Here is a 22,582-nt window from a genome sequence, read left to right on the forward strand (position 1 = left end):
ATCTCAAATGAAAACATTTTTAGAGTAATGCTTGTTAAAATCTCGAACCGATTCATATAGGTATGTTGCTGAATAAGCTGCGGTTTGAAACGTACGCACGACGTTTTTGACGATTATATGCTGAGCCGCTTACGTTTCCCGGAGCTGAAGTGCCTCATAGGAAAATAAACTCTTCTAAATTCTGGCGTATAATGTAAGAGGTGAACATTAAAAGGTGAATACCAATGTAGTAAGAATATTTGAAACAAAAAACTCATTGAATATTATCGATTTTGGTGAAGTATATTTTCCAGTAGAATAGGTCAATAGAGTTGAATAAAACGTACCGTATTTGGCTCATGCGATTCTTATAGCTTTTCAAGTGTTAAATCGCCTGGTTAACAATAAGTCAATCGTTAGTCTGTAGGTTGATATTGACAAAACTTCTCTTTTATGGAATCAAAAAATCACGTCTGACCGAATCACGGTTTTACTACTTGTGAGCTACGTAGACAGTATATGTTCATATAAAATTATAGTAATTATTGTTATTGATTAGCGCTAAAAATGAGATGTAAATACAGTATAAAGAAGTTAGGTAAATACAAAATTACAGTCCTTATTTTAATTGATCACGAAAATCAGTCAAAAGAATCGAAATTATGTCTGACCACATTAATGTTATACTAATTAAAGACTGTATGCAATGTTCACGTAAATATTGATGTTTAAAAAATTTTTTCTAACGTAAAAATAAAAACATTAGTAAATTCGTTTTCATAATAAAAATTGTGCCTGACCAAATAAATTTTGTACTACTTGAAACTGTAGAGATTGCACTTAATTATACAAAATTATGATAAACTATTTTAACTGATGAAGGGATGTCATGCAGAGTGCGACTGAGGCCGGAAAAAAATATTATTCCAGTACCGTATTCATCATAAAATTCAAGTACGATTTCCAAGTCAAGGAATTCAGTATAAACGACTTATGTGGAGTGCAAGTATCCTCAAAAAGCATACTCACTTGCGAGCGACGTCATGCAAAATAAAAAAATCTCTACCACGACATTTACTGAAAAAAGTGCTCGAGTCATAAGGAGACCTGATTAGGATGTTCCGGCCACGTTATACAGTCCAAGGGGAAATAAATAAAGATTCGAGAAATGAAGAAAATCATTCGAGATAATTATAAAGTCGCCTTTCGCCTACCTCGCCTCGCTCGCTCAACTTCCAAGTGTAATTACGCCTTGGCATTTTTTTATGAAACCCTTTCGCAGTCGAATCATGAGAATTATTAGTTTTTTACACTTTTGTCGAACGCTAATGACTTTTCTTGCAGTTTGCGTCTTTCCTGAATTAATTAACTCGAGATCCTGGTTGGTCTTTGACAAACTGTTACTTCTTGGTCTCAATTCCGAGAAAGAGCTATAAATAAAAGTCGCGGATCTTGGCAGATGTGATATTTCAAAACTTATGATGTACGAATTCATGGCCACTCGCAGGTTTTTGATTACAAGAAAAATTCCAACAACAACATATTCATTTCACAACTTTTAAAACTAAACTTATCACGTTGAAGTAAAAACATTTCTAATCAACTATCATCCTTCCTACACACATGCAAAAATGAAAAATTTATAGCATTATCAGTCACATGCTCACATCGTGAATACATTATTGACAATCACCAGTTTGTTTTTTTGTCTTCTCTTTTTTTTTAACGAAAGCTCTCCATCTACTAATCTAAAGTCTTATCCCTTGTTTTTATCATTTTGTTGGACTCCACTTCGTCCAGATACGCCTTTTTTCCATCCAAACCCTCTTTCGCCGCTCATCATTTCTCGATTTCATTTCACCTCCTCGCGACCTACTTGTGTTCGCGTCGTCTTCTGTAACCGTAAACTTTTTACTCAAATTCAACATTTCTTCTGTATCCACTATAAACATGACACCATCTCAAATTTTCAAAATCACACGTTTTCCTACCTTACTCTCTTATTCCACGTTTTTACCTTACATCCCAATCCTTTTCCTTCAAACTCGCCTATTTTATACATACTCTGAGAAAAATTTTATTAGAATAGTACCGAGTAAATATTTTTTTGAAACGAGATGATAATATTTTACGAATGAAAATTTTTCTTATTTGTAATGAATATCTTCTCACAGTGAGAGTACATAAACCTTATTTCAAGAGATGTAATGTACGTGAAAATATTTTAAGAAATTTTATTTCAGTTTATGTGTAAATACTTTTTCGAATACGTTCACACTTCCACAACCATTCCGTTGCACTCGCACCCTCATATACGCACCCGCGTAGCTGCATTTATACGGTTGTCAAAGGCGTAGCATGCCCGTCTTGCGTATTTGACGGGCTGCTCATCTTTTTCCCTCTCGAGGGTGGAATTTTCACCCAGCCTTTACTCGAATTTTGCCAATGACAATTCTCCCGCGCTTTTTTCCACGAACGCGCAAAACCACGATGAGAATATTTTCCAGTTTAATGCGCGCAGAGCAATGTTATTTCTGCCGAGCAGGCGCACTTTTGCTTTGCATAGCTAGTGGTCCTTTTGGCGGTTGCTTCTTTGCTTTTTCCCTCTGGCTTTGGTAGGGGATGGGATTTATGCGCTGGTTGAAAATTTATTCGCGGAAAGAGAGAGAGAAAAGAGGGGAGGGAGCAGAGGACTTCTTTGACAAGTTAATTCGTTCTGCGCTTCTATTTTTGTTCCTCTCTCTCTCTTTTTTCGGGCAGCTTGAGGAGGCTTTGGGCTTTTGAAAAATCATATGCTCTTTGTATTTTAAAGCGCCAACCGTCATCAAATATGCCAACTCGTGGTATCTTCAGCTCTTTGACTTGAGTGTTTTGGCAACACTTGTACTAGGCCTTATTTGCGTTAAAAAATCTATCGCTGGTCTTAAAATGTGCACCAGTACTTGAGCTCAGGCTAGGAAAAAAAAAATCCAAGTTACCCGATACACGTTGATCAATCCAAATAATGGAGATGCTCACCACAGGCGTAGCTCACACACATATAAATAACGAAGTAAAGCTTGATGAGTAAAAAACCCGAAACTCCCAGCGTGTTGGTCCAAAAACAGATACCTGCCATCGATTCGAGGCAACTGCCACTGCCCCCGCAATAGCTCGTGGCATTCCGTAAATTAACGAATCGAAGTGCCCTGTGCGAATGAGAAAGAGAATCCAAAACATGCGCTCGGGTGTGCGGAGAAGGGAGATGGAAAACGGAAAATTCATGCCAGAAACACGAGCAGCCCCCCTACCCCCTGAATTAGTAAAACCGCAAACACATTCTGCTTCTACTGTACCGTGAGCTAATTCTGCCCTGCCTCGGTATTTCCATTCTCTCCCGACACCTACCGGCAAAGAAATTCCTGGATTTCGATTTTGCCACGTAGGTGCGCGCAAAATTCCAGCTCTTTGTGTTTTCAAATTCCGGCTCTCTTTGTTTTCATTTTTAATAACTGGGGAAAAAATTTAACTGGCCCTTACTCGCGTGTACACAACACCGACCTCGTTACGAGCATTGCCTCGTTTTCTGCGAGTGTGCCATTATTTTTTCCTAAACACGTTTTGAGCTTACATAGCTTTGAAAGTTATTCATCGGCACGTTCGATGTAGAGATTGAAAAATGTATTATATTGATATTCGTGCCGTACGAGGATTTATTTTCGACTGACGTCGGTCTGAGCAAATGTTGAATGTGAATTGTGCTAGATAAAAACATCCCTTAAATCGTGGGTGGAGATAAAATGGGATACATTGTGAAAAAAGCTATGAAAAACTTTCTTCGAATATTGGTAAAGCTCCATCGTCCCGACATCGTCTCCTGAGATTTGTTTTTCGTGTGTAAAAATTATCGAAAGGGATAAAGGTGCTGTGTATGTAAGATTCTTGACACTTTTTTATTCGATCTTGATAGGACACGTATTTTGCTTTAGCTCCTATGGGATTTTAATGAATTTTTTTTTTTTTTTTTTTTCAAATAAATTCTTGAAAAATGTAACTCGAATTTTTCTTTAAAAAAATCCTGATAAAATTTCAGGATAACAACTGTTATACTCGTTTTCTTAATTTATTGCTACAACGTGCTATTCTGAGCATTTACCTAAGAACTTATTTGAAAATTCAATGGTCAATTTGTTTTTTGTTTACAATACTGCAGAATATACAGTCCAAGAGAAGATTCTCTTTCGATAACAAAGACGTTTGGAAGCCTCAACATTTATACCTACAAGCTAGAGTAAATAAAGAGGGTATGTGTATGCGGGAAACGAGTGTGGTTCGGTAGCTTTGAAAAAAAAACTTTATCACGTCCTGATCAAGATTAATGACCCATTACGAATACTTATAGACCTCTTGACAACCCATCACTCTACATCAATGTGCTCACGGAGGGAGTGATGGCTCTCTTTCTTCCTCTCCTTTGATTTTATACAATAGGTAGATCCTTATCAACTTGAGATTTTTTTGTGCGTGTTTGTCTCGTGTAATGAATGCTAGTGAATTTTTTTTTCTACCATATTCCCTTGGATCTATACATTTGCGTCTTGGCCGTGTACCTGTAGAATCTTGCAAGAATCACGTTTTAAAAAGAATAGACTGGTCTTACTACTTCGTAACTAATTGCATGAGTATATGCTGAGTTACCGTGAGAAATAGATTTTAATAAATTCTTCGCATAATAACTTTGGTGCTTCACAATCAATTAAATTACCATTAAAGCAATCCCATACAAAGGTCATAGTGGTTCAATGATTAGCAAAAAATGAAGGTAAAAATTGATATTTAATGGTTTTTATTGCAATTCTGTTGTAATGTTAAGAAGTGCTGTAAGCTTTTTAGGGTAAGTTAGAAAAGAGAAAACAATTTTTTTTCAATAAAGCAGCCAATTATCAAATTACATCGATATATAGAGATCAGAAATAACTTGGGGGTATAAGCATCCATGAAGTTGTTTTAAAGCCACTAAAGCTGGGTACTACGATTTATTGTAGACTACGAAAAATCATATCTTCATCCAAACTTGTTCCTCGAAACTCTATCGTCAACAATTTACAACAAAAGTAAGCGTCAATTCAATATCAAAACAATGAGTAAAACAATAAAACAAAAATGCGTATAAACCAATTTTCCAGATAGAATTGATAACCACTCGCTGAAAAAATTTTTTCACCTGATTCGTATTTTTGTTGGCTCTCTTACCGGCAAACTCAAAATTTCCGCGTTTAAAACTCGATCCCTGTAAAAGTTCTTGTTAAAAAGTGTTCAGCCGAGAAAGAGAACGAAGCGTTATCAATGTCGAGCGTGTCGGCTCTGTACGTGTGCGAACTTAAAATTTGAGTTTCAGCTCACGTCGAAGGTTCTCTAGTTTCCGCCTTCAGTTTCCTCCTCAAACGTGTTGGAGCCTTGCTCGCACGGGATAAAGGCATTACCAAGGCGGGCCAGGAGAGAAAAGTAGGAAAGAAAAGAGAGAGGGAGATCCGGATGCGCCCGAAGGAGAGAAGTGCTGCTCTGTCCTGTAACTATAGAACAGTTTTATTTATCTTGATGGGTCCTGGCTCCCTACGGTGCGTCAGAGTGCCCTGTAATTTCACATTGAACTTGCGAGCTAGAAGATGATGGTGGTGGTGTATCTACCTACTACTCCTTTGGTAATTGAATTTTTCGAAAAGTGCACACGTATAACGAAAGAAGCCTGTCGTCCTCTCCGTTTTCCTTCTGCAAGAGACTCGACATTTTTTTCTCGCACCAAAGGACAATATTGCCCGGCCGACAGGTCATCACGAAACCCCGTGGACAGCTCGCAGTGTAGGTGTCGATTTCTGCGAATCCCCGATACGAGTGGTCGAGGAGTACGGTGAAGGTAAACAGGCGCCGATACGCATACGAATCACCCCGGAATCGAGATGAGCGACGACGGGAGACGAAAATTAGTAATTAACGATTCAGAAGCTGGTAAGGGCACTGTTGGCGCTGATAATCCAATGCAATGCAGCTCACTCCTTCGGGTCCTGACATGCGAGTAGAGGCAAATATGTCCAGCGAGACTGGTACGTATGTACTTTGTGAAATGGACCCGGACAAGTGTTTGAGTGGCCATAGGCCAAGTGAACTTTGACCGATTTCTCGGGTCATTCGATGAGAGCTGTACGGATTTTTGTCCACGTTTGTTTGGGTACTTGAGGCTCTGCTTGGTTTTCAATGAATTTTTTAAACGAGAAATTTTTTGATCTTCGAAGGAATAAAAGTATGGTGTCGCGCGATTGAAATGCTGATGAAGAGAAGGAAATTACTGTTGGCTCGTTCGGATGGATCGCCATTGGGAGGGTAAAGAGAAAGGTTCGAGGAAATGAAAATTACGTGAATTTCGTGAAAAAAAAAAGAAAAAAAAGAAAGCAGAATAGGGGAGTTCGATCTGCTGAGAGTTAATTAATTGAATGCAAATATTTGCCGAGGGGCGGGAGCGAAATTTTCTCCGGCGCTAATGCAGGTGGAACGTGCACTCGAGTTAAAAAAGAAACCAAGACGAAAAATTTTCGGATCGAATACAGGGAAAGCTGGTATTCGTATTTGGTATGAGAACCGGACGATTCTACGTGTTCGACCTATTTTTTTTTTTTTTTTAAAGATCACACAAAGATTACGGATTCCAATTTGTCATCGCTAAAAAGTACATTTCAGACTGATCGTACAAAGTTTTACGACGAGCGTGATTTCAAAACTTCCGTCGCACTTACGAATGAGAAATAAAAGTTTTTCCTCGGGGCATAACGAAGGGACGAAATTTCGGTGTCAAATATTGACAGTCTACATTTGACGAGCTATAAATTCAAGGTACACATCGGAGTCTCGGCGTCCATGCCAAGTTCGCTGCGCGGTACTGGAAATACATGCATGTATACTAAAAGAAGAAAAATGAAATAAAAAAGATTGCTTCGGCAAAAGACTGAAATACACACTTTCGAGCGAAAAGCGAGTGCCGGAACTCTGCACTTGACGTCGCAAAATGTTCCCGGCGCCCCTGCAGTGATAAGACAAATTCACGATATCGTCCCCAACAGCGGGAAGAAGCTACGTGCAGGGAAAAGAAAGGAGGGAGAAAAAAGCTCTCACGCCTTCCCATGTAATGCCCTGTACTGCCACCGTATATACTGTGCGCTCGCGCTGCAATTTCCGGGGTTGCACACCCTGACACACACACACACACGTATATGAGGTCATATGGACGCGGCGCGGAGAATCGAATCTTATTTTTGAAGGCAGCTGAGAAATCGCGCAAATGCTGCCGCTTCGTATACAGCTAGCTGGACGCTGTCAGCTGCGACGTAAAACAGGAGAGGAGAGAGGCAGGGAATATTGGCTGTGAGATTGAAAATTCTCCATCGTCAAGATTTTTTTTGCTCCCCCCATCGTCGCTTTATGTTATTTTCTTTCCCTTTGCTCTTGTGTCAATCGCAACAGGGTAAACGCTTTGTTTCCAAATTTCGGAGAAGCTCGTGAATCAGATCAGCGTTGCTCTGTTTTTTTTTTTTTTTTTTATTTTTTTATTTTTATTTATTTTTTTTTATTTCCTCTCATCTTTTCCATAGAAACGCCATGGAGCCAATGTTGTGAGATACAGTTTTATGACTCGCTCGTGCACGCGCAAGTATTTATCCGAAAAAATTTTCTCATAGATTTTGTATCTATAAATGTTATAAAGTAAAGCACGAAAATTCGCCACTTACCGTTTTGTTACCAAGATTTTTCACCCGGCAATTGAGGTAAGTCGTCTTTCCCAGCAGAGCCGTCACGTTTTTCGACGCTGACTTGTCAAAGTACGGGCCCGTCCGCAAAATCTCGTCCAGTGTGTTCTGGTTTGTGTTTGCAGCTTTGCTACCACCTGCCGGGTGCATACCGAAGCTGTAGCCCACTGGAATCAAACAAAAATTAATTAATCCACCTTCACTCTAGACATCATAAATATAGAGGAAAGTTAATAAAATTCAGTTTCAAGTACTTTTCCATAGTTTCAATTCAAACCATCTACAATACCTACAGTCATTGATAAATAATGTTTATCGCTACAATACCCCCCGAAAACCCCAAACCGAAAGCAATACCATTGCAAACCCTAAAACCAAATCCGCATAAACTAGCCTTAAACGTCTCCAGCCCGATTGAAAAGCACATTCCACCCCGTATCGTGATGATAGTACATTACGCGATCGGAGCAGCCAGCTGCTCTATTTTACGATCGCTGCACCCAAAAGCGCCGATAAACAACAGCGGCGTCTCTCTGAAAGAGCCATTTAGCGCAAAGTGTATCCTCGCCAGTAATTCTCGTCGCAGCCAACGTGACTTTGTTTAATTGAAATCGACACATGCATACAATACTATCACATCCAGCGTTTGACCATCGAGTAATCATTATGATTCGCCACTATTGGTCATGCAGTCTTTGCTAAGTGAAAGCTCTCCCGTTCGACTCTTTTCGAGAATGAGCGGTGGTTGGTGTGTGGTATCAAACTTGGTTGTGTGGATTGTTTCGTTGAGGAATTAGATCGCGATAAAAAAAAAAAAATCTTGTGTATACGCGAGTAGGGGAAAAATCAAGTGCACACGGTGTTTATTGGAGCTTGATTTTTCTGTTTGTTTGTTTGCACTTTACTCCAGACAAATTAAAAGACCAAAAAATAATGGATCCCCCGTCGAGTGTGTAGTTAGAAATGTACTTGACTCACGTACTCAAGCTATACTCTTAGGAGTAACTATGTTTTTCGATGATTAAAATTTAACTAAAAAATAATTGTTCATCTTAACGAAATAAATTACTTTTCCGCTAGAAACTGTTTTCTATGACACTTTAGTCAACCTAGTTGTTTAATGTTTACATACTTTTCATGCACAGTTTCGCGAGTTTGTTGACAAAGAAAGATTTTTACAAAATTCTCAAGCTGCCTGAAATTTTTCACAGAAAAAAAAACAAAAAACAAAGAAAAGGTCAAAAATCTCGGACTTAACGTGAAATGACAGCTAATTCTCTTTTTCCACCCTGAAAGAACTTTTTCCTTGAAAGAAAATGAAAGAAAAAAAAAAGCTGTCTGGTTAAGTTTGTGAATGCATGTGAATACGAACTTTTTGACCTCGATCTTTTTATCTGCGTGTACATGCAAAGGGCACAGTTTATTTTCCAAATCAAGCACTATTCATTACATTCTGATCTGAAATGTGTGATAAATGTAAAATCGCAATTACAAATTCGTCCAAAAATTTAAATATATGAGTTTATAAGAAATAAACTCTACAGACGATGAAACTTCCAACCAAAACGTTGTGCAAAGCTCACAGGGCATGAAACCTCGAGGGCCACGCATTTCCTCCCAGACTATGGTAGCCATTTCGGCCGCACCCACACAGTCTTTAAATTTCAACAAAGTGGAAAATAAAGACGTTACGGTGCAAGACCTTCTAGTACGTGCAGGAAAAAGCATGGTGTAAGGGCCATATCCCATGTGGTTACGAACGTCTGAGCACCGAGGGGTTGGTAGGCGCGAGAGGATATATTTTCCCGCAGGACTCGTGCGGGCTGTAGTCAAGCGCGAGCTCGTGCGGAATTTTTCACTGCTGCTGGGATCTCGTGAAATTATATGATGACTCAATACGACTTGATGTGTCTGAACAACTTTTATGAGTGCGAGGAAAGCTATTGAATCACTGGACGAAAGAATGAGGAGGTAGACTTTTATCCGAGTATTGAATTTGGAGAGGTTAATAGGTACGATGATTGGGCACATGTGCATGTTTATGAGCTTTTATTTGATGCTTGTTTCGGCTTGAGTCAATTAAATGTAGATTAAAGTACAATTTTTTGATTATAACGATGTTAAATGTGTCTAATTTATTAATCTTGGAATTAAGTAGTAATACCCAAGTTTAGTCAGACGACCACTAATTTTTCAAAAAGATTTTGATTTTCACATAACTGAAGTTGATAAGTATACATAATCGAAGGAAGCGTACTAGTAAAAATAATAAAATTTGATCAGTTACATGAATTCCAAAGCTGTTTGACTCTTATCAAGAATCCCATAATAGAGTTTGATAAACTAAAAAAAATGATTTTTTATGAATTTTTGTACTAAAACTATTTTTATAACATTAAAAAACACAAATTACTCGTCAAGTCAATGTGCATGATAGTGAAATGAAGTACATAAGATAATGCTAATTATAATTTGAAAAAAGAAGCCATAGATTTATTGGCTAAGAGCTAAATTTTAGGTGTATTAATCTAAGTATCGTGTGAAAGAAAGAGCCTACGTGCAAGATAATAACTTCACAATAAAATGTCTAATAAAATACACATTAATGTATACAACCGCTCTGAAATTTTACAAGGACTAAAAAAAAAAAAAAAAAAAAAATTTACTCTTTTCTGTAACCAATCGATGCTCGTAACTAGTTATTGCAACGTTGAATAAAAGAAGTGCTACTAAAATACTTCAAACTTCTATCATTTAAAATTCAAAAACAAAATGTATCATCCAAATTTACCATCCAACGAGAGCACAGAAACCTCAACTGATAAATCTTGGGGAGTCTTTGTCAGTTTATTCGACCACAACAAATTTTATCGAGGAAGAGCGCGATTCATGTAACCTTCTATCGAATAATCCTCTCATCCCACTGAGCAAGCCAGATCAGGGAAGCATCACCCGTAATCATTTAAAAGTAATATTACGCTGATTATTATTTAAGAGTAATATTACGTATTTTCTGTGAAGAGGGGGAAGGCCTCTTTAGCCTTATCTTCGCAGCTTTTTTCTTTGAGCAGCGGACGAAATTCAGGTCGAATAAATTAACCGGCAGCACTAAAGGTTTAAAGTTCATTCAAGAGCAGAAAGAGGAGAGAGACGGGACGTACAAATACCTCAGGTGTTGTACGTGTCCCGTCACTTCGCGCGTTAGCTTCTTGGAGAGCGCCGATCAAAGATCCATTAGAGCGCAAGCGCGTGCAAGAGGGAGGGAGGGAGGGAAAGACGAGCTCTTTCGTTATCTCGCGCAGCGATGCTCCATTAGGCGCAAAAGGCCCCCCCCCCTCGAGCCTTTTATACTAGGGCATCGTCTGCTGCCTCCTTCTTTCGAGAGGAGGGATCGAGACTCTCGGGGGTCTCAATATCAATAAAAAATTTTTTTGGCCTAGTATATTTTTTTTTTTTTTACGTATACGCACAGAGTGCACACGTAAACAGCATTCGAGCGAGTTTGTACTGCTCGTGAGAGCTCGTGTACTCGTGTATATTTCAGAGACGGGAATAAGTTAGCGAGTGGGTGAGTGAGTGAGTGGTTGAAGGGGCGAGTCGGGCGTGAAAATCTGCTCTTAAATTTTTAGATTTTACGGCCCACGAGCTTCTACAGCTGGCACTGCTCGAGGTCGTAAAATATTTTTAGGTCGTAAGTATAGCTGGAATGTCGATGTGAAACGAAGAAATATATGTGAGGGAGTGACGTACGAGGGTACAAATATATATATACATGTAGTCACGGATGTGTAAGAAACAGGAAGGAATTTTTCTAAAGTAGGTGAGTGGAGGCCGAAATCGGAAGGAGCGATGTACGAGAACGGAGAGATAATAGAAAGACGTAGCTTGAGACGTGGAGCGAAAAATAGATGACCTTAGGTTTTTTTACTTTATGAGCAGCCGTTACGGTTTATTATCGAGTTAATGGCACTGGGCGGGGCGTGCGATTCGATCCTGAAGTATTATCTATTTGACGGTTTTCTGTTTGATATTGGTTTTTATTGACGGGGATCCAATGCTGGTTAAACAGATATGTGAAAAATGATTTTTCTCTAGCGATACTTCGTCCCATCATATAATGGAGATGTTTGCAAAAAAAAAAAAAAACTTATTCGGGACCATTAAAACTCCCAAAATGCAAGTCTCCGTAAGCTGAATCATTATAAAACTTGTAACTAAATAATCACTCCGTTGACGTTCGGTGCTACTTATTATACTTATCACTTTCAATAGTCAGAATTTCACTAGATTATTTTCCCATGACTATAGCCCAACACATCAGACATTATCACCTCTACGCAATGCTAACACTGACTACCATAAAAACGTGTTCGTTTTTACTTTAAAATTTAGACTCTATTTTTAGGAAAACAAAAAAATTCCTCTTTCAAAATTGGTTTTCAAAACAATATCAGAAATGCCATTCTCGAGATATACCACGTTTTTCGTCCTATCTTTGAGATTAAAAGCTAATATTTACAAACAAATGTCGTATTTAATTAAAAAAAAAAAAAAGCCCCCCATCTCTAATCGTGACAGATTCTTACAACTTCCAGTGCGAATAAATCCATTAAATACCCGTAAAGCCATAATTCATCGTACCCCAATCCCACGCGCCCGTATAAATCTCACCCACTGTCAACCCATGCATCGATAATAGCATACCTACCCCCAACGAGCTCCGCATGTACAAACACATCACTCGTTCGAACTGAAAAAAAGGTACGGGGAGGCGTCGGAACGAAACTTGCGCGTATGTACACACTCAAACAGGCGCGAAAACGTCCCGAGAACTTTCACCGTCCAAGTTTCCGATCGATCGCCGATCGGCCGAGTTTCCGAGAAAAGAACCCTTAAATGGCGCGCAACGCCGCTTTTTGTTTTTCTCTTTGGCTTCCAGTAAAATTTAACGAATCGCCGGTGAAGAGCGAGCGCTAGGACTCGGCAGCGCAATAAAGAGATTTTACCTGATAAAAGGAGTCTTTTCTCCGTGCGATTGTACCCAGGGGCGATAATCAGAGCTGCGGAAAATTGGTAAAGTATAAAGTGGGTGGAATAAAAAAAAAATACTCGCGCACGCATCGGTAATTGGAGTAATGCTGGAAACGGGAGTTACTCCATGGCTGGATTAACAGGCCGAGTCCCGGTAAAAAGGGAAACGGAGAAAAGGGGGCGTGGGTGAGATTCAATTTGGTTTATTAGATAAATTGCTCCGGGTATCTGGCGAAGCCATCGATGATTGGGGGGGTATTATATGCGTTGAAATACTCGCGCAAGGATGCGCAAAAAGAAGCGTTTTCCCGGAGATTGTGAGGTACGTGAGTGATGATGGAGAATCGGTGGGGTTGGTTAATATGCCTCTCGGTCGAGCTGCTCCGAACGGATGATTAACGACCATCGCCGATTAATGGTCCTCAACACTTGCCGGTTCATTGCGCGTATAGTTTACTCGGCGAGGGAAGAGTTTGGAAAAGTAGTTTATTTGGGGCTTGTGACACAGTGGGAAATTGTCGTGAGTCGTGAAAAAGCTCGAATGCGTGTTCGATTGACTGGAATGAAGTGAAGGCTGAAGGCGCTCTAATGGTATTTTCTTTGTTTTTCTCTTGAAAGAATTTTTACTCAACTCACGAGGAAGAGATCAATTTCATCCAACAAACGAATTTTCGTTGTTATATCATTATAATTGTAGGTAAGTATAACTTACAAGTGGAAAGATACTATAGATGGAGATACAACAGAGCTTCGATCTTTATAAGTTATTGAAATTCCCTCAAAATAACCAACGTAGATGTAACCAAGAATAGTTATAGATTTTATCGATAAAGTAAACTCCCATTGACCAATTTCGTTAGGAAATCTCCTTTATTAATGTATGACACCAAAACGTATAGATATACAAGTAAATCGTATAAAAATATATGTATTGAAAGGCAGGTGATACCGATTTTATATTTAATTTGTTCCAACGGGCAATAGCCAAAATAATCACCCACTCGTAACAGCTACCTTGAAAATAAGAACAACAACAAAAATAAAGATTCCCCTCGTGAAACAATCCAAGACTCCAGAAGTTCCCAGAACCTGCCCTCGCCCCTCCCCCCAGAATCTTGGGGCTTTTGTGAGTCCAAGTGTAGTTCTCGTCTTTCCCTGTCTCCCCTTCCGTCTCGCTTTCACACTCGGGTCGAGCACCACCTCAACAGCACAGCCGACGACGACGACAACACTAGATAGGCGGCACTTTTGTTTCGGCGGCCTCGTTATCTCAACAGGCTCTCACAGATAGGGAGATGAGGCTCTTTTGTGCAGCAGCCCACCCGTCGATTCTTATGCAAACAGGTGCCGGCTGTTGGGTGCACATTGTCACGAGAAAGGGACGCGCTCTCTACACGTATATACATATGTGTATAATACACGTGCACAAGGTACAAGAATATATAGACTAGCTGTCGACGAGCGATATACACAGTTGCGATGGGACACAATGCGAGCCACTCTCTCGTGAATCGTTCGAGGGGGGCTGCGAGCAAAGGTAGGCGGTGGTTCGATCTATGCTCCGTGCACCACGCTTCGTTATGCCGGACGCTCGTTTCCACGCTTCGAGGCTCAAAGAGTGATGGCGCTTTTTGAAAGTCCGAGATGACCCCGTCACGAGCTCTTTTGTGCAAAGAAAAGTGCCTTGGAAGCACTACTTGGCTAGGACGGAAAATTTAAGTGGATTGGGATTGACTGGAATAGAAAATTAACGAATACTGCACAAAAGGGCGCACGATTAATTGCACGTACAGTGTAGGGTGGAAGCCTTTTCTCCCTGTGAGATGTCGTTTGATTCTTTCAGTCGTTCAGCCATAATGTCTAGATGTAATGTTGGTGATGTAATTTAATCGATACCCTCGGCTACAATCCCGCAAATTTGTGCTGCCAAGTGGGATATTCAACGTTTAATTATTAGTCAATTATTGTCCAACAGAATGTGTAACGAGGCAAATTGAGCCTCCCGGCTCATGTCGCTCTCGCTGCCGTAACGCGTATGACATCACCGGCAAAGATTTACCTTCCCGAAATTCTTCTTTTGTTTTGGCTCCCGGAAAAGAAGAAGAAGAGGACGATGCGACGACGGGACTCAGTAGCAACAGCGGCGAGAAGAGTACACGTGAGCGCGCGCACGACTGTTCGGGTCGCGGCGGCGGCCCTCGGGTATGAGAGAGAGAAAGAAGGAAAGTAAAAGTCGAGAGGTACGGGCTGTAGTTGCAAGGGAACGGAGAGTTAGTCTCGAGTCGAGAGCCTTCGCGCGCGGATTAGCCAGATTGTGAGAGAGAGAGAGAGAGAGAGAGAGAGAGAGAGAGCGAGAGAGAGAGAAAGTGCGAGAGAAAGTTGTGGCAGATCAAGGGATAGAGAGAGAGAGAAGAGGAAGCTGCTGTGTCCCCGTCGTCGGAGATCATCACCGCGAGGAGAAGACCCAGGACAAGCAGCAGAGCGACTGCAGGACGAGAGAGAGAGAGAGAAGACGAGAAGCAGAGCGGCTACCGGACGAGATAGAGGGAGTAGGACCGCCACCATCAGCTTCACAGACTCACCGGCAGCCCGAGGCCCAGCCGGACGCCATACGCCGTTGTCGCGAGTCAGAGAGCCGAGAGGTAGCGTGTGTTTCCTCCATTCCTTTTGTGCGTCGTGCTAGGGCTCGCGAGCGCCGGTAGACCTCCGGGACTAAGTCTCGGAGTATACAGAGAACAGAGAGAGAGAGAGAGAGAGAGAGCCAGGTTACGGGAAGTCGCGGGTGCATGCTCGGGAGTGCCGAATCTTGGGGGTGTTCGCGCGTTTTCCACTCTAGGTGTGCAGAAAGGACAAGAGAGAGAGAGAGAGAGAGAGGGGACCGGGACTAGTGACTGAGGGGGATAAGAAGCAGGTTAACGAGGGACAGTGATAGTGTGAGAGAGAGAGGGAAAGACAGGGTGAGAAAGGTTGCCAAGGGACGAGAAGAAACGGGCGCGATAGTAGAGAGCAGGTGTGTAGCGGGCGGGAAAAAGGACAGGGACGATAGGTTACGTGTGAGGGTGCGCGTGTGTAGGCGTGCGTGACGTGGCTAGGAGCGTTAGGGCAGCGGCCCCTCCTGGTCTCAGGACCCCGAACGTGCGCTCGCAGTTCGCGCGGCGAGGCGGAACCGCTGTAGCGCCGTCGAGGAGTTGTGTAGAGTCGTGTGGAGAGTGCAATAAACAATTTCCTTACTAGACACGGTAGCATTTCCCAAAATTATTTCCTCTCGGTAGAACGAGAGGAGAAATCCCGTACAAACTCCCCTTTTCAGGAGCAGAATCCAAGAAGACGAGGGACCCGGAGGACGTACGAGACGAGGCAATCCACTTCCTGCGTACCCCCCCCCCCCTTTTATTTCCAGGTACAAAGGCAGTGTGACAAAATGGCATCCCAGTGTGGGGACCGGTGCGGGACTTGGTGATTTTTCCCTATAGGAAGTGCTTCCCCCAAGCGTGCGGCAGGTGGCGCGAGTGAGTGATATAGTGGGAGCGTAGTGCAGGACGTAGATAGGAAAGTGTGCTAGTGGACTAGGTGTCACAGGCGACGGTGAGCGAGCCCTACAATTTTCAATAAATAATTAAGCGACAGTGCGACCCTAGTAAGTAGTAACTATATTTATATTTATACATATATATAATAATAATAATATACGGACTAGTAGTAATAATCGCGTAGTTGCGCATTAGTGTGGGCAGCTGCACAATCGGGACGGTGAGCTCGGTCGATAACGCGATAGAGTCGCGAACGACCTTGTAGCTCCCAAGTGAGAAGCTGATAGTGGACACTATTGCGGACACCCAAACTATCCTTAGTGTTGTGACATCCCCGGACTAGTGAGAAGGGAACAGGACGTACGTGAGCCGGGTTGATCTCGCGGAGGAATCGCGGATCCCCGAGTTCTCCGTACACGGACTTACGTGAGCCGTGCGACTGTGCTATCGCAGCTGGTCCACCGAGTCTCCGTAAGGCCGGTAATTATTAGACGGAAGGACGCTAGATGGCGACACAAGGTCAAGGCATGGACGAATTTGTGAGAAGATCTAGGGAGGGCCGGTTTATAAGGCGCACGATCCAGAATATGTCTATTCTGGAGGTTCAACGCGAACTGCGTGCACGAAGACTCACGGGCCGTGGGGACGAGGACGCCGTGCGAGATCGCCTACTGAGGCACCGGCTATTCGAGTTGTACCCACACAGCGAGGAAATCCCGATCTACTTCGGGGACCTCATGATGTCGCAACAGCTAGATGGCAACACCGAGGAGGAACATGAGTCCCTATCTCGTGAGGAAGACTCCAGCCACACCAGCCTACAAAGTCCGGTTCGGAGGAACAGAAGTCAGCATACCGGACACTCTCCCCCAGGGATCGAGGACATAGGTTCGGAGGACGAAAGGGGGAATGTACCTCTGGGTGGAGGCACCCCTAGAAGTTTAAGGGATCCCTCAGGGTCCAGGACAAGACGCCTTCCACCAAGCCTAGGCTTACCGGGATGGGAAGAGCCCCCCCGGGAACAGGGCCTACGCGAAGAAACAAGCGTGAGGGAGCTGCAGGGCCAACACCACGTCCGAGGGGAGTACCCCCCGACAGGGACCATAACCTCGTGCGCGACGTCTACCGCCACGACGACGACATACACTATGACCAGGCCAGTCACAACTCCGTCTCAAGGAGGACAGCAGATAGGCTCGTTTGGAGACCTTCTCAAACCCCCGGACACTCACTCTACACCGTACCCCAAACCTCGGGTGATCGGAGACCAGTTCCTGGTCCCTCCCCGGATGGAATATTATTCAATGCAGCACCTAAACACCGTGATGCAGAACACTGGGATCCCGGGATTGGTGGGCTCCCAGTTCAAGGCCCAGACATCGGTATATGCTGGAAGCGCGGCCTTTCTGTTGGATCCGCGTGCCCCGCCAAAAGGAGTTCTGGACGTACCCGTGGGAGGGACAAGTGCGCGGATCTCTAAGGACGAACCAAATAGACCTACTCCTATGCCACGCCGGAAGATGGACACCGGACTGAGGGACTCGCGCCCCAAACTCAGGGAGCAACATCCCAGGGATTTGTCTGGGGAGGAGTCAGAACAAGAGGACTTCCGGACAGCTAGGAACTGGAGTAAGTTTAACCGGGACTCACGATCTAGAGAGGACCCGAGGCCACCCACGAAGTCCAAGGTGACCTGGCAGGACTTCCAGGCCGAAAGGACGCGGGCTATGGAGGACAGTCTACCAGCGGACCCACGTAACCCCAAGGAGGAAAATTATGGTGAGGAGAGCGACACTTCCAGCCGAATAAGTCTACCCCCAGTGGATCGCTTGCGGGGTAGCCATATGGGGCGGAACCCTAATCTCAGTTACCACGACAACCGCAGGGGTCCCGAAGTAGCAAGGGAGGAACGGTACCCCGAACCCCTTTGGCCCACTCCGGGTGGGGAACGCCGGAGCCGATCCCCTCCGCGACAACAGCAAAATCAAGGACCAAGGTACGCCAGTATCTTTCCGAAACATCCAGCTGACCTAGGCATGGATCCGGAAAGACCCTTACCCCAGGCTGGTAATCGTGAGGACCAAATGCGGCATGGTGACTGCAGAGAGGAAGCCACCCAAGCCAAGGCCGTCAAAGCCCTGCAGAATTGGGGACTGCGTTATACGGGCGAAGAACGCGCGGAGGACCCCGAGGAATTTCTGGACCGTTTAGAGGACTGTCGGGCAAGTGTGGGAATAAGCGACCGCGCTCTCTTAGGAGCGCTACCGTGCGTTCTGCTTAAGCGAGCAGCGCGCTGGTTCAGGACGAACCGACGAGACTTTGCGACCTGGGAGGTATTCTGCGAGTCGTTTAAGAGGCAGTTTGGTGGAGAATACCAGGAGGAGGATTTACTCCAGGATTTGTACGCCCGGACCCAAGGAAAGACGGAGAGGATCTCTGTATTCTTGACCAATTTCCGATACATTGCCTCCAAGCTAAAAATCCCCCTGTCGGAACGGACTCTGGCCGACAGGGCCTATCGGAACCTCTTACCGGAGTACCGAAGAGCCATGGCAGACAAAGTGATCTGCCACCTGGAGGACATAGAAAACTACGGACGGCGTTGGGAAAGTCAGAAGGACTTGGATGGACGATACCGCCCACCCCCGGGCATGGAAACCATGCACGTCCAGGGGGCGGCTTATCTGAACCCAACGCCACGGACCAGGATATCGGAAATAACTGAAGTGACTGAACGACTGGAGGGGTTGAATCGAACTCCACCTAGCGGTAACATTGAGAACGAGGACTATCAGGGGAGTATTCCCCTGATTTCAGAACAGGACGCGCTTTTGGCCACCGTATTACTCAACCCGGTTGAGGAAGACGCCTATGCACAATTGGCTGCTCTAAGGGCCCAAGCCCATGCCAACCGCCAACGACAATCCCCAGGACTATTCCCTAGAACGACCAAGCCGGATGGGAGTAACAAGCCTGCGTGGAGGCCAGCGACAAGCCCCGCGACGGGAACGGCCGCGCAATCCGGCGCCAAGGAATCCGATAGCTCATTTCTTGGAGCATGCTTCTTATGTCGTGGAGTAGGACACCGCTCTGCCCAGTGCCCTCTGGTGCAGTGTTTTATATGCGGCGAGAAGGGTCATTTGGCCCGCCAATGCCCAACAAGGATTATCGGGACCTCGGACAGCTGTCAGAACTGCGACACCCCCGGGTACACGTTCAAGACGTGCCCGAATTGCGAGGAGGCCAGGAAGAAATTGGGAAACGGGAAGGCGGGGGACTCGATTCGATAGACGCATCCACGTCCCCCGCAGTACTGTTGAAGAAGTTGTTAGGGGACTTGATCGGGACGGACGAGGACAAGGACCACTATATCCAGCACATCGGAGGGCTAACTCAGTCTGGAGATACATCCGATGCCGAGAGCTCCGGCTCTTCATCAGGCAGCGAGCTGGAGGGCTTATCGGACGAATACCGGGAAGAGGCGGTACGTGTAATCCGCGTAGAGGACATAAGAGCCGAGGCCAGGAACTATATGATCGTCGTGCTCGGAGGACAAACATTTCGAGCGCTGTTTGACAGTGGCGCGCAATCTTCTATTGGCGGAAGCCGCCTAGCGAAGTTATTCCAGTCACGGTTAGTTGCAACTAATTTGGCGACCGAAAATGTGAATGGTGGTATTACCCCCATATGCGGACTGCTAGAACTCAACGTGGAGTTAGCCGGGGTGTCCAAACCCCTTATCCTGCGTGTAGTGGACAACATCAAAGAGGACATGATCCTAGGAATGGACTTTATACGGGCGTTTGAACTTGAAACTCGACTGGCCCAAGGACATTGGAGACTAATGGACGGGGTATGGTATGAATTCGAGGGAGAATCACGGACAAGGCTACCCGAAGTCGTAGCTGAATGTGCTGGCATCCACGAGCTGAATCTCGAGGAACGAGAAAGGGTAGACCAGCTTGTCTCGCACACATTGGCAAAATTCCCGGACGAGGTGGGACGGACTTCCTTGACGGAGCACGTCATAGACGTAGAGGATCCAACACCCATAAGACACCGACTTCGCCGCATGTCCCCAAAAATGCTGGAGATAGCGACTCTCGAGGTTGATCGCTTGGCCCGGGAAGGAATAATCGAGAGATCCTCAAGCGATTACTCTAGTGCCCCGGTGATGATAAGGAAACCGGACGGCACGTACAGATTCTGCATAGACTACCGGGACCTGAATGAGGTGACTAAACGGGACGCCTATCCACTCCCAAGCATGGACTCAATACTGGACCGGCTGCGGAAGGCCAAATACTTGTCGAAGATCGATCTGAAGCAAGCTTACTACCAGGTTCCCGTGGCTAAGTCGAGCCAACGGTATACGGCCTTTGCCATGCCTGGTTCGGGACTCTGGCACTTTACTAGGATGCCCTTCGGACTTACAAATGCCCCGATGACGTTTCAACGTCTTATTGATGCACTCTTTGGCCCAGAGTTGCAACCCCACATTTTTGGGTACCTGGACGATATTATTATTGGTACTGACTCCTTTGACGAGCATCTCCATTACTTGGAGCTAGTGCTTACTAAATTACGACAGGCCGGACTAGAGGTAAAACCTAGCAAGTGTGAATTCTGTGTGTCGGAAATAACCTATTTGGGGTTTTTACTGGACAAAAACGGACTAAGGCCAGACCCGGACAAGGTAGCGCCCATTCTCGAGTACCCTCCGCCTGTCAACGTGAAACAGTTACGGCGATTCTTAGGAATGGTGGGCTGGTACTCGAGATTCATAGATAAGGACTCGGACTTGAAGGTCCCGCTATCTCGCCTACTGCGCAAAGGACAAGAATGGACATGGGGGGACGAACAGCAAGAGGCCTTTGAGGGACTGAGAGTGGCCTTGACCACAGCGCCCGTGTTGGCTCGCCCGGACTTTAACAAACCCTTCACTCTACAAACGGACGCTAGTGACTATGCTCTCGGAGCCGTCTTAACCCAGGAAGGGGAAGACGGCGAACATCCCGTGGTGTACGCGAGTCGCGCCCTGACTCCGCCAGAGAAGAATTACTCCACCACGGAGAAGGAGTCTGGCAGTGGTATGGGCCATTAAGAAACTAAGGCCCTACCTGGAAGGTTATGAGTTCACCGTTATAACGGACCATAGCTCGTTAAGATGGCTATTCAGCTTGGCTGAGCCCTCAGGACGAGTGGCTCGCTGGGTGATGGAGCTACAACAATGGACATTCAGGGTGATCCATCGGAAGGGAGCGCTGAACCACGTGCCGGACGCCCTTTCCAGACTATATGAGGACCCAGAAGAGGTGGTGGGAGCCATAAGCTTCACCACTCTCGAGGATCCGTGGTATACTCGGATGTTGGGGGATGTGGCCCAAACCCCGGAGAAGTTCCCGGACTGGCGAGTTGAGGACGGTCGGCTCTACCGGTTCCGGAAGGACCCCTTACTGGACCCAATAATCTTCCGGGAAGAAAGTTGGCGACTAGTCGTGCCGAAGGACTATCAGGAGCAAGTGCTGGAAGAATCCCATTGCACGCTCTCCACCGGACATCTCGGGATTGAAAAGACTTACGATCGAGTCGCCCGCGAGTACTACTGGAAGGGGATGTATCACGACGTGCACACCTTTGTACGCCGTTGCGATACGTGCCAGCGAAATAAGGTGCTGCAATCCGGACCCCAGGGACTAATGGGAACCCGTATAGTGGAGCGTCCATGGGCTGTAGTGGCAGCCGACTGCATGGAGTTCCCTCCAAGCAAGCAGGGATTCAAGTACGTAGTGCTGTTTCACGACCTCTTCACTAGGTGGATAGAGGTCAAACCCCTGCGGAAGATTGATGGGAAGTCGATCGCCCGTGCGTTCGAAGAGCTAGTCCTCTTTCGCTGGGAAACCCCGGACTATCTATTAACGGACAATGGACGTGAATTTGAAAATGACTTGCTAAATAAGACTCTGGCGGACTATGGGGTGAAACATGTTACCACCCCCCCGTATCATCCCCAAGCAGACCCCGCTGAACGAAGCATCCGGACGTTCAAATCGATTATCTCCGCTTTTGTCGGCAAGGACCATCGTAATTGGGACACCCACTTACCTGAATTCAGACACGCCATGAACACAGCCGTGCAAGCAACCACCAAGGTTTCGCCGGCCTTTCTGAACTACGGACGACACCCTAAGCCTGTAAACAGTCTGCGCAACCAGGCCGAGGGACCGAGGCTGGTGAAAAGGGCTGATCCAAAGGACTGGGAGGACC

General features: G+C 45.0%; 1 protein-coding gene across 3 annotated transcripts in view; it reads right to left on the reverse strand.

Annotated features, from left to right (window-relative positions):
* LOC106642229 (zwei Ig domain protein zig-8) overlaps positions 1 to 22,582 on the reverse strand; it is a 266,917-nt gene that overhangs the window by 65,790 nt on the left and 178,545 nt on the right. For 2 of the 3 annotated variants that reach the window (XM_089589959.1, XM_089589916.1), the window contains exon 3: positions 7,737 to 7,921. In XM_089589959.1, the coding sequence (XP_089446085.1) occupies positions 7,737 to 7,921 (185 nt within the window). Of the gene's footprint in view, positions 1 to 2,860; positions 2,872 to 7,732; positions 7,922 to 22,582 lie in introns of all 3 variants that reach the window. The other variant, XM_089590011.1, reaches the window with a different exon arrangement.

Source organism: Copidosoma floridanum, unplaced genomic scaffold (genome assembly GCF_036245765.1).
Source record: "Copidosoma floridanum isolate Cflo_tuat_1 unplaced genomic scaffold, Cflo_Japanese_pri ptg000001l, whole genome shotgun sequence".
In the NCBI taxonomy this organism is placed as follows: Eukaryota; Metazoa; Arthropoda; class Insecta; order Hymenoptera; family Encyrtidae; genus Copidosoma; species Copidosoma floridanum.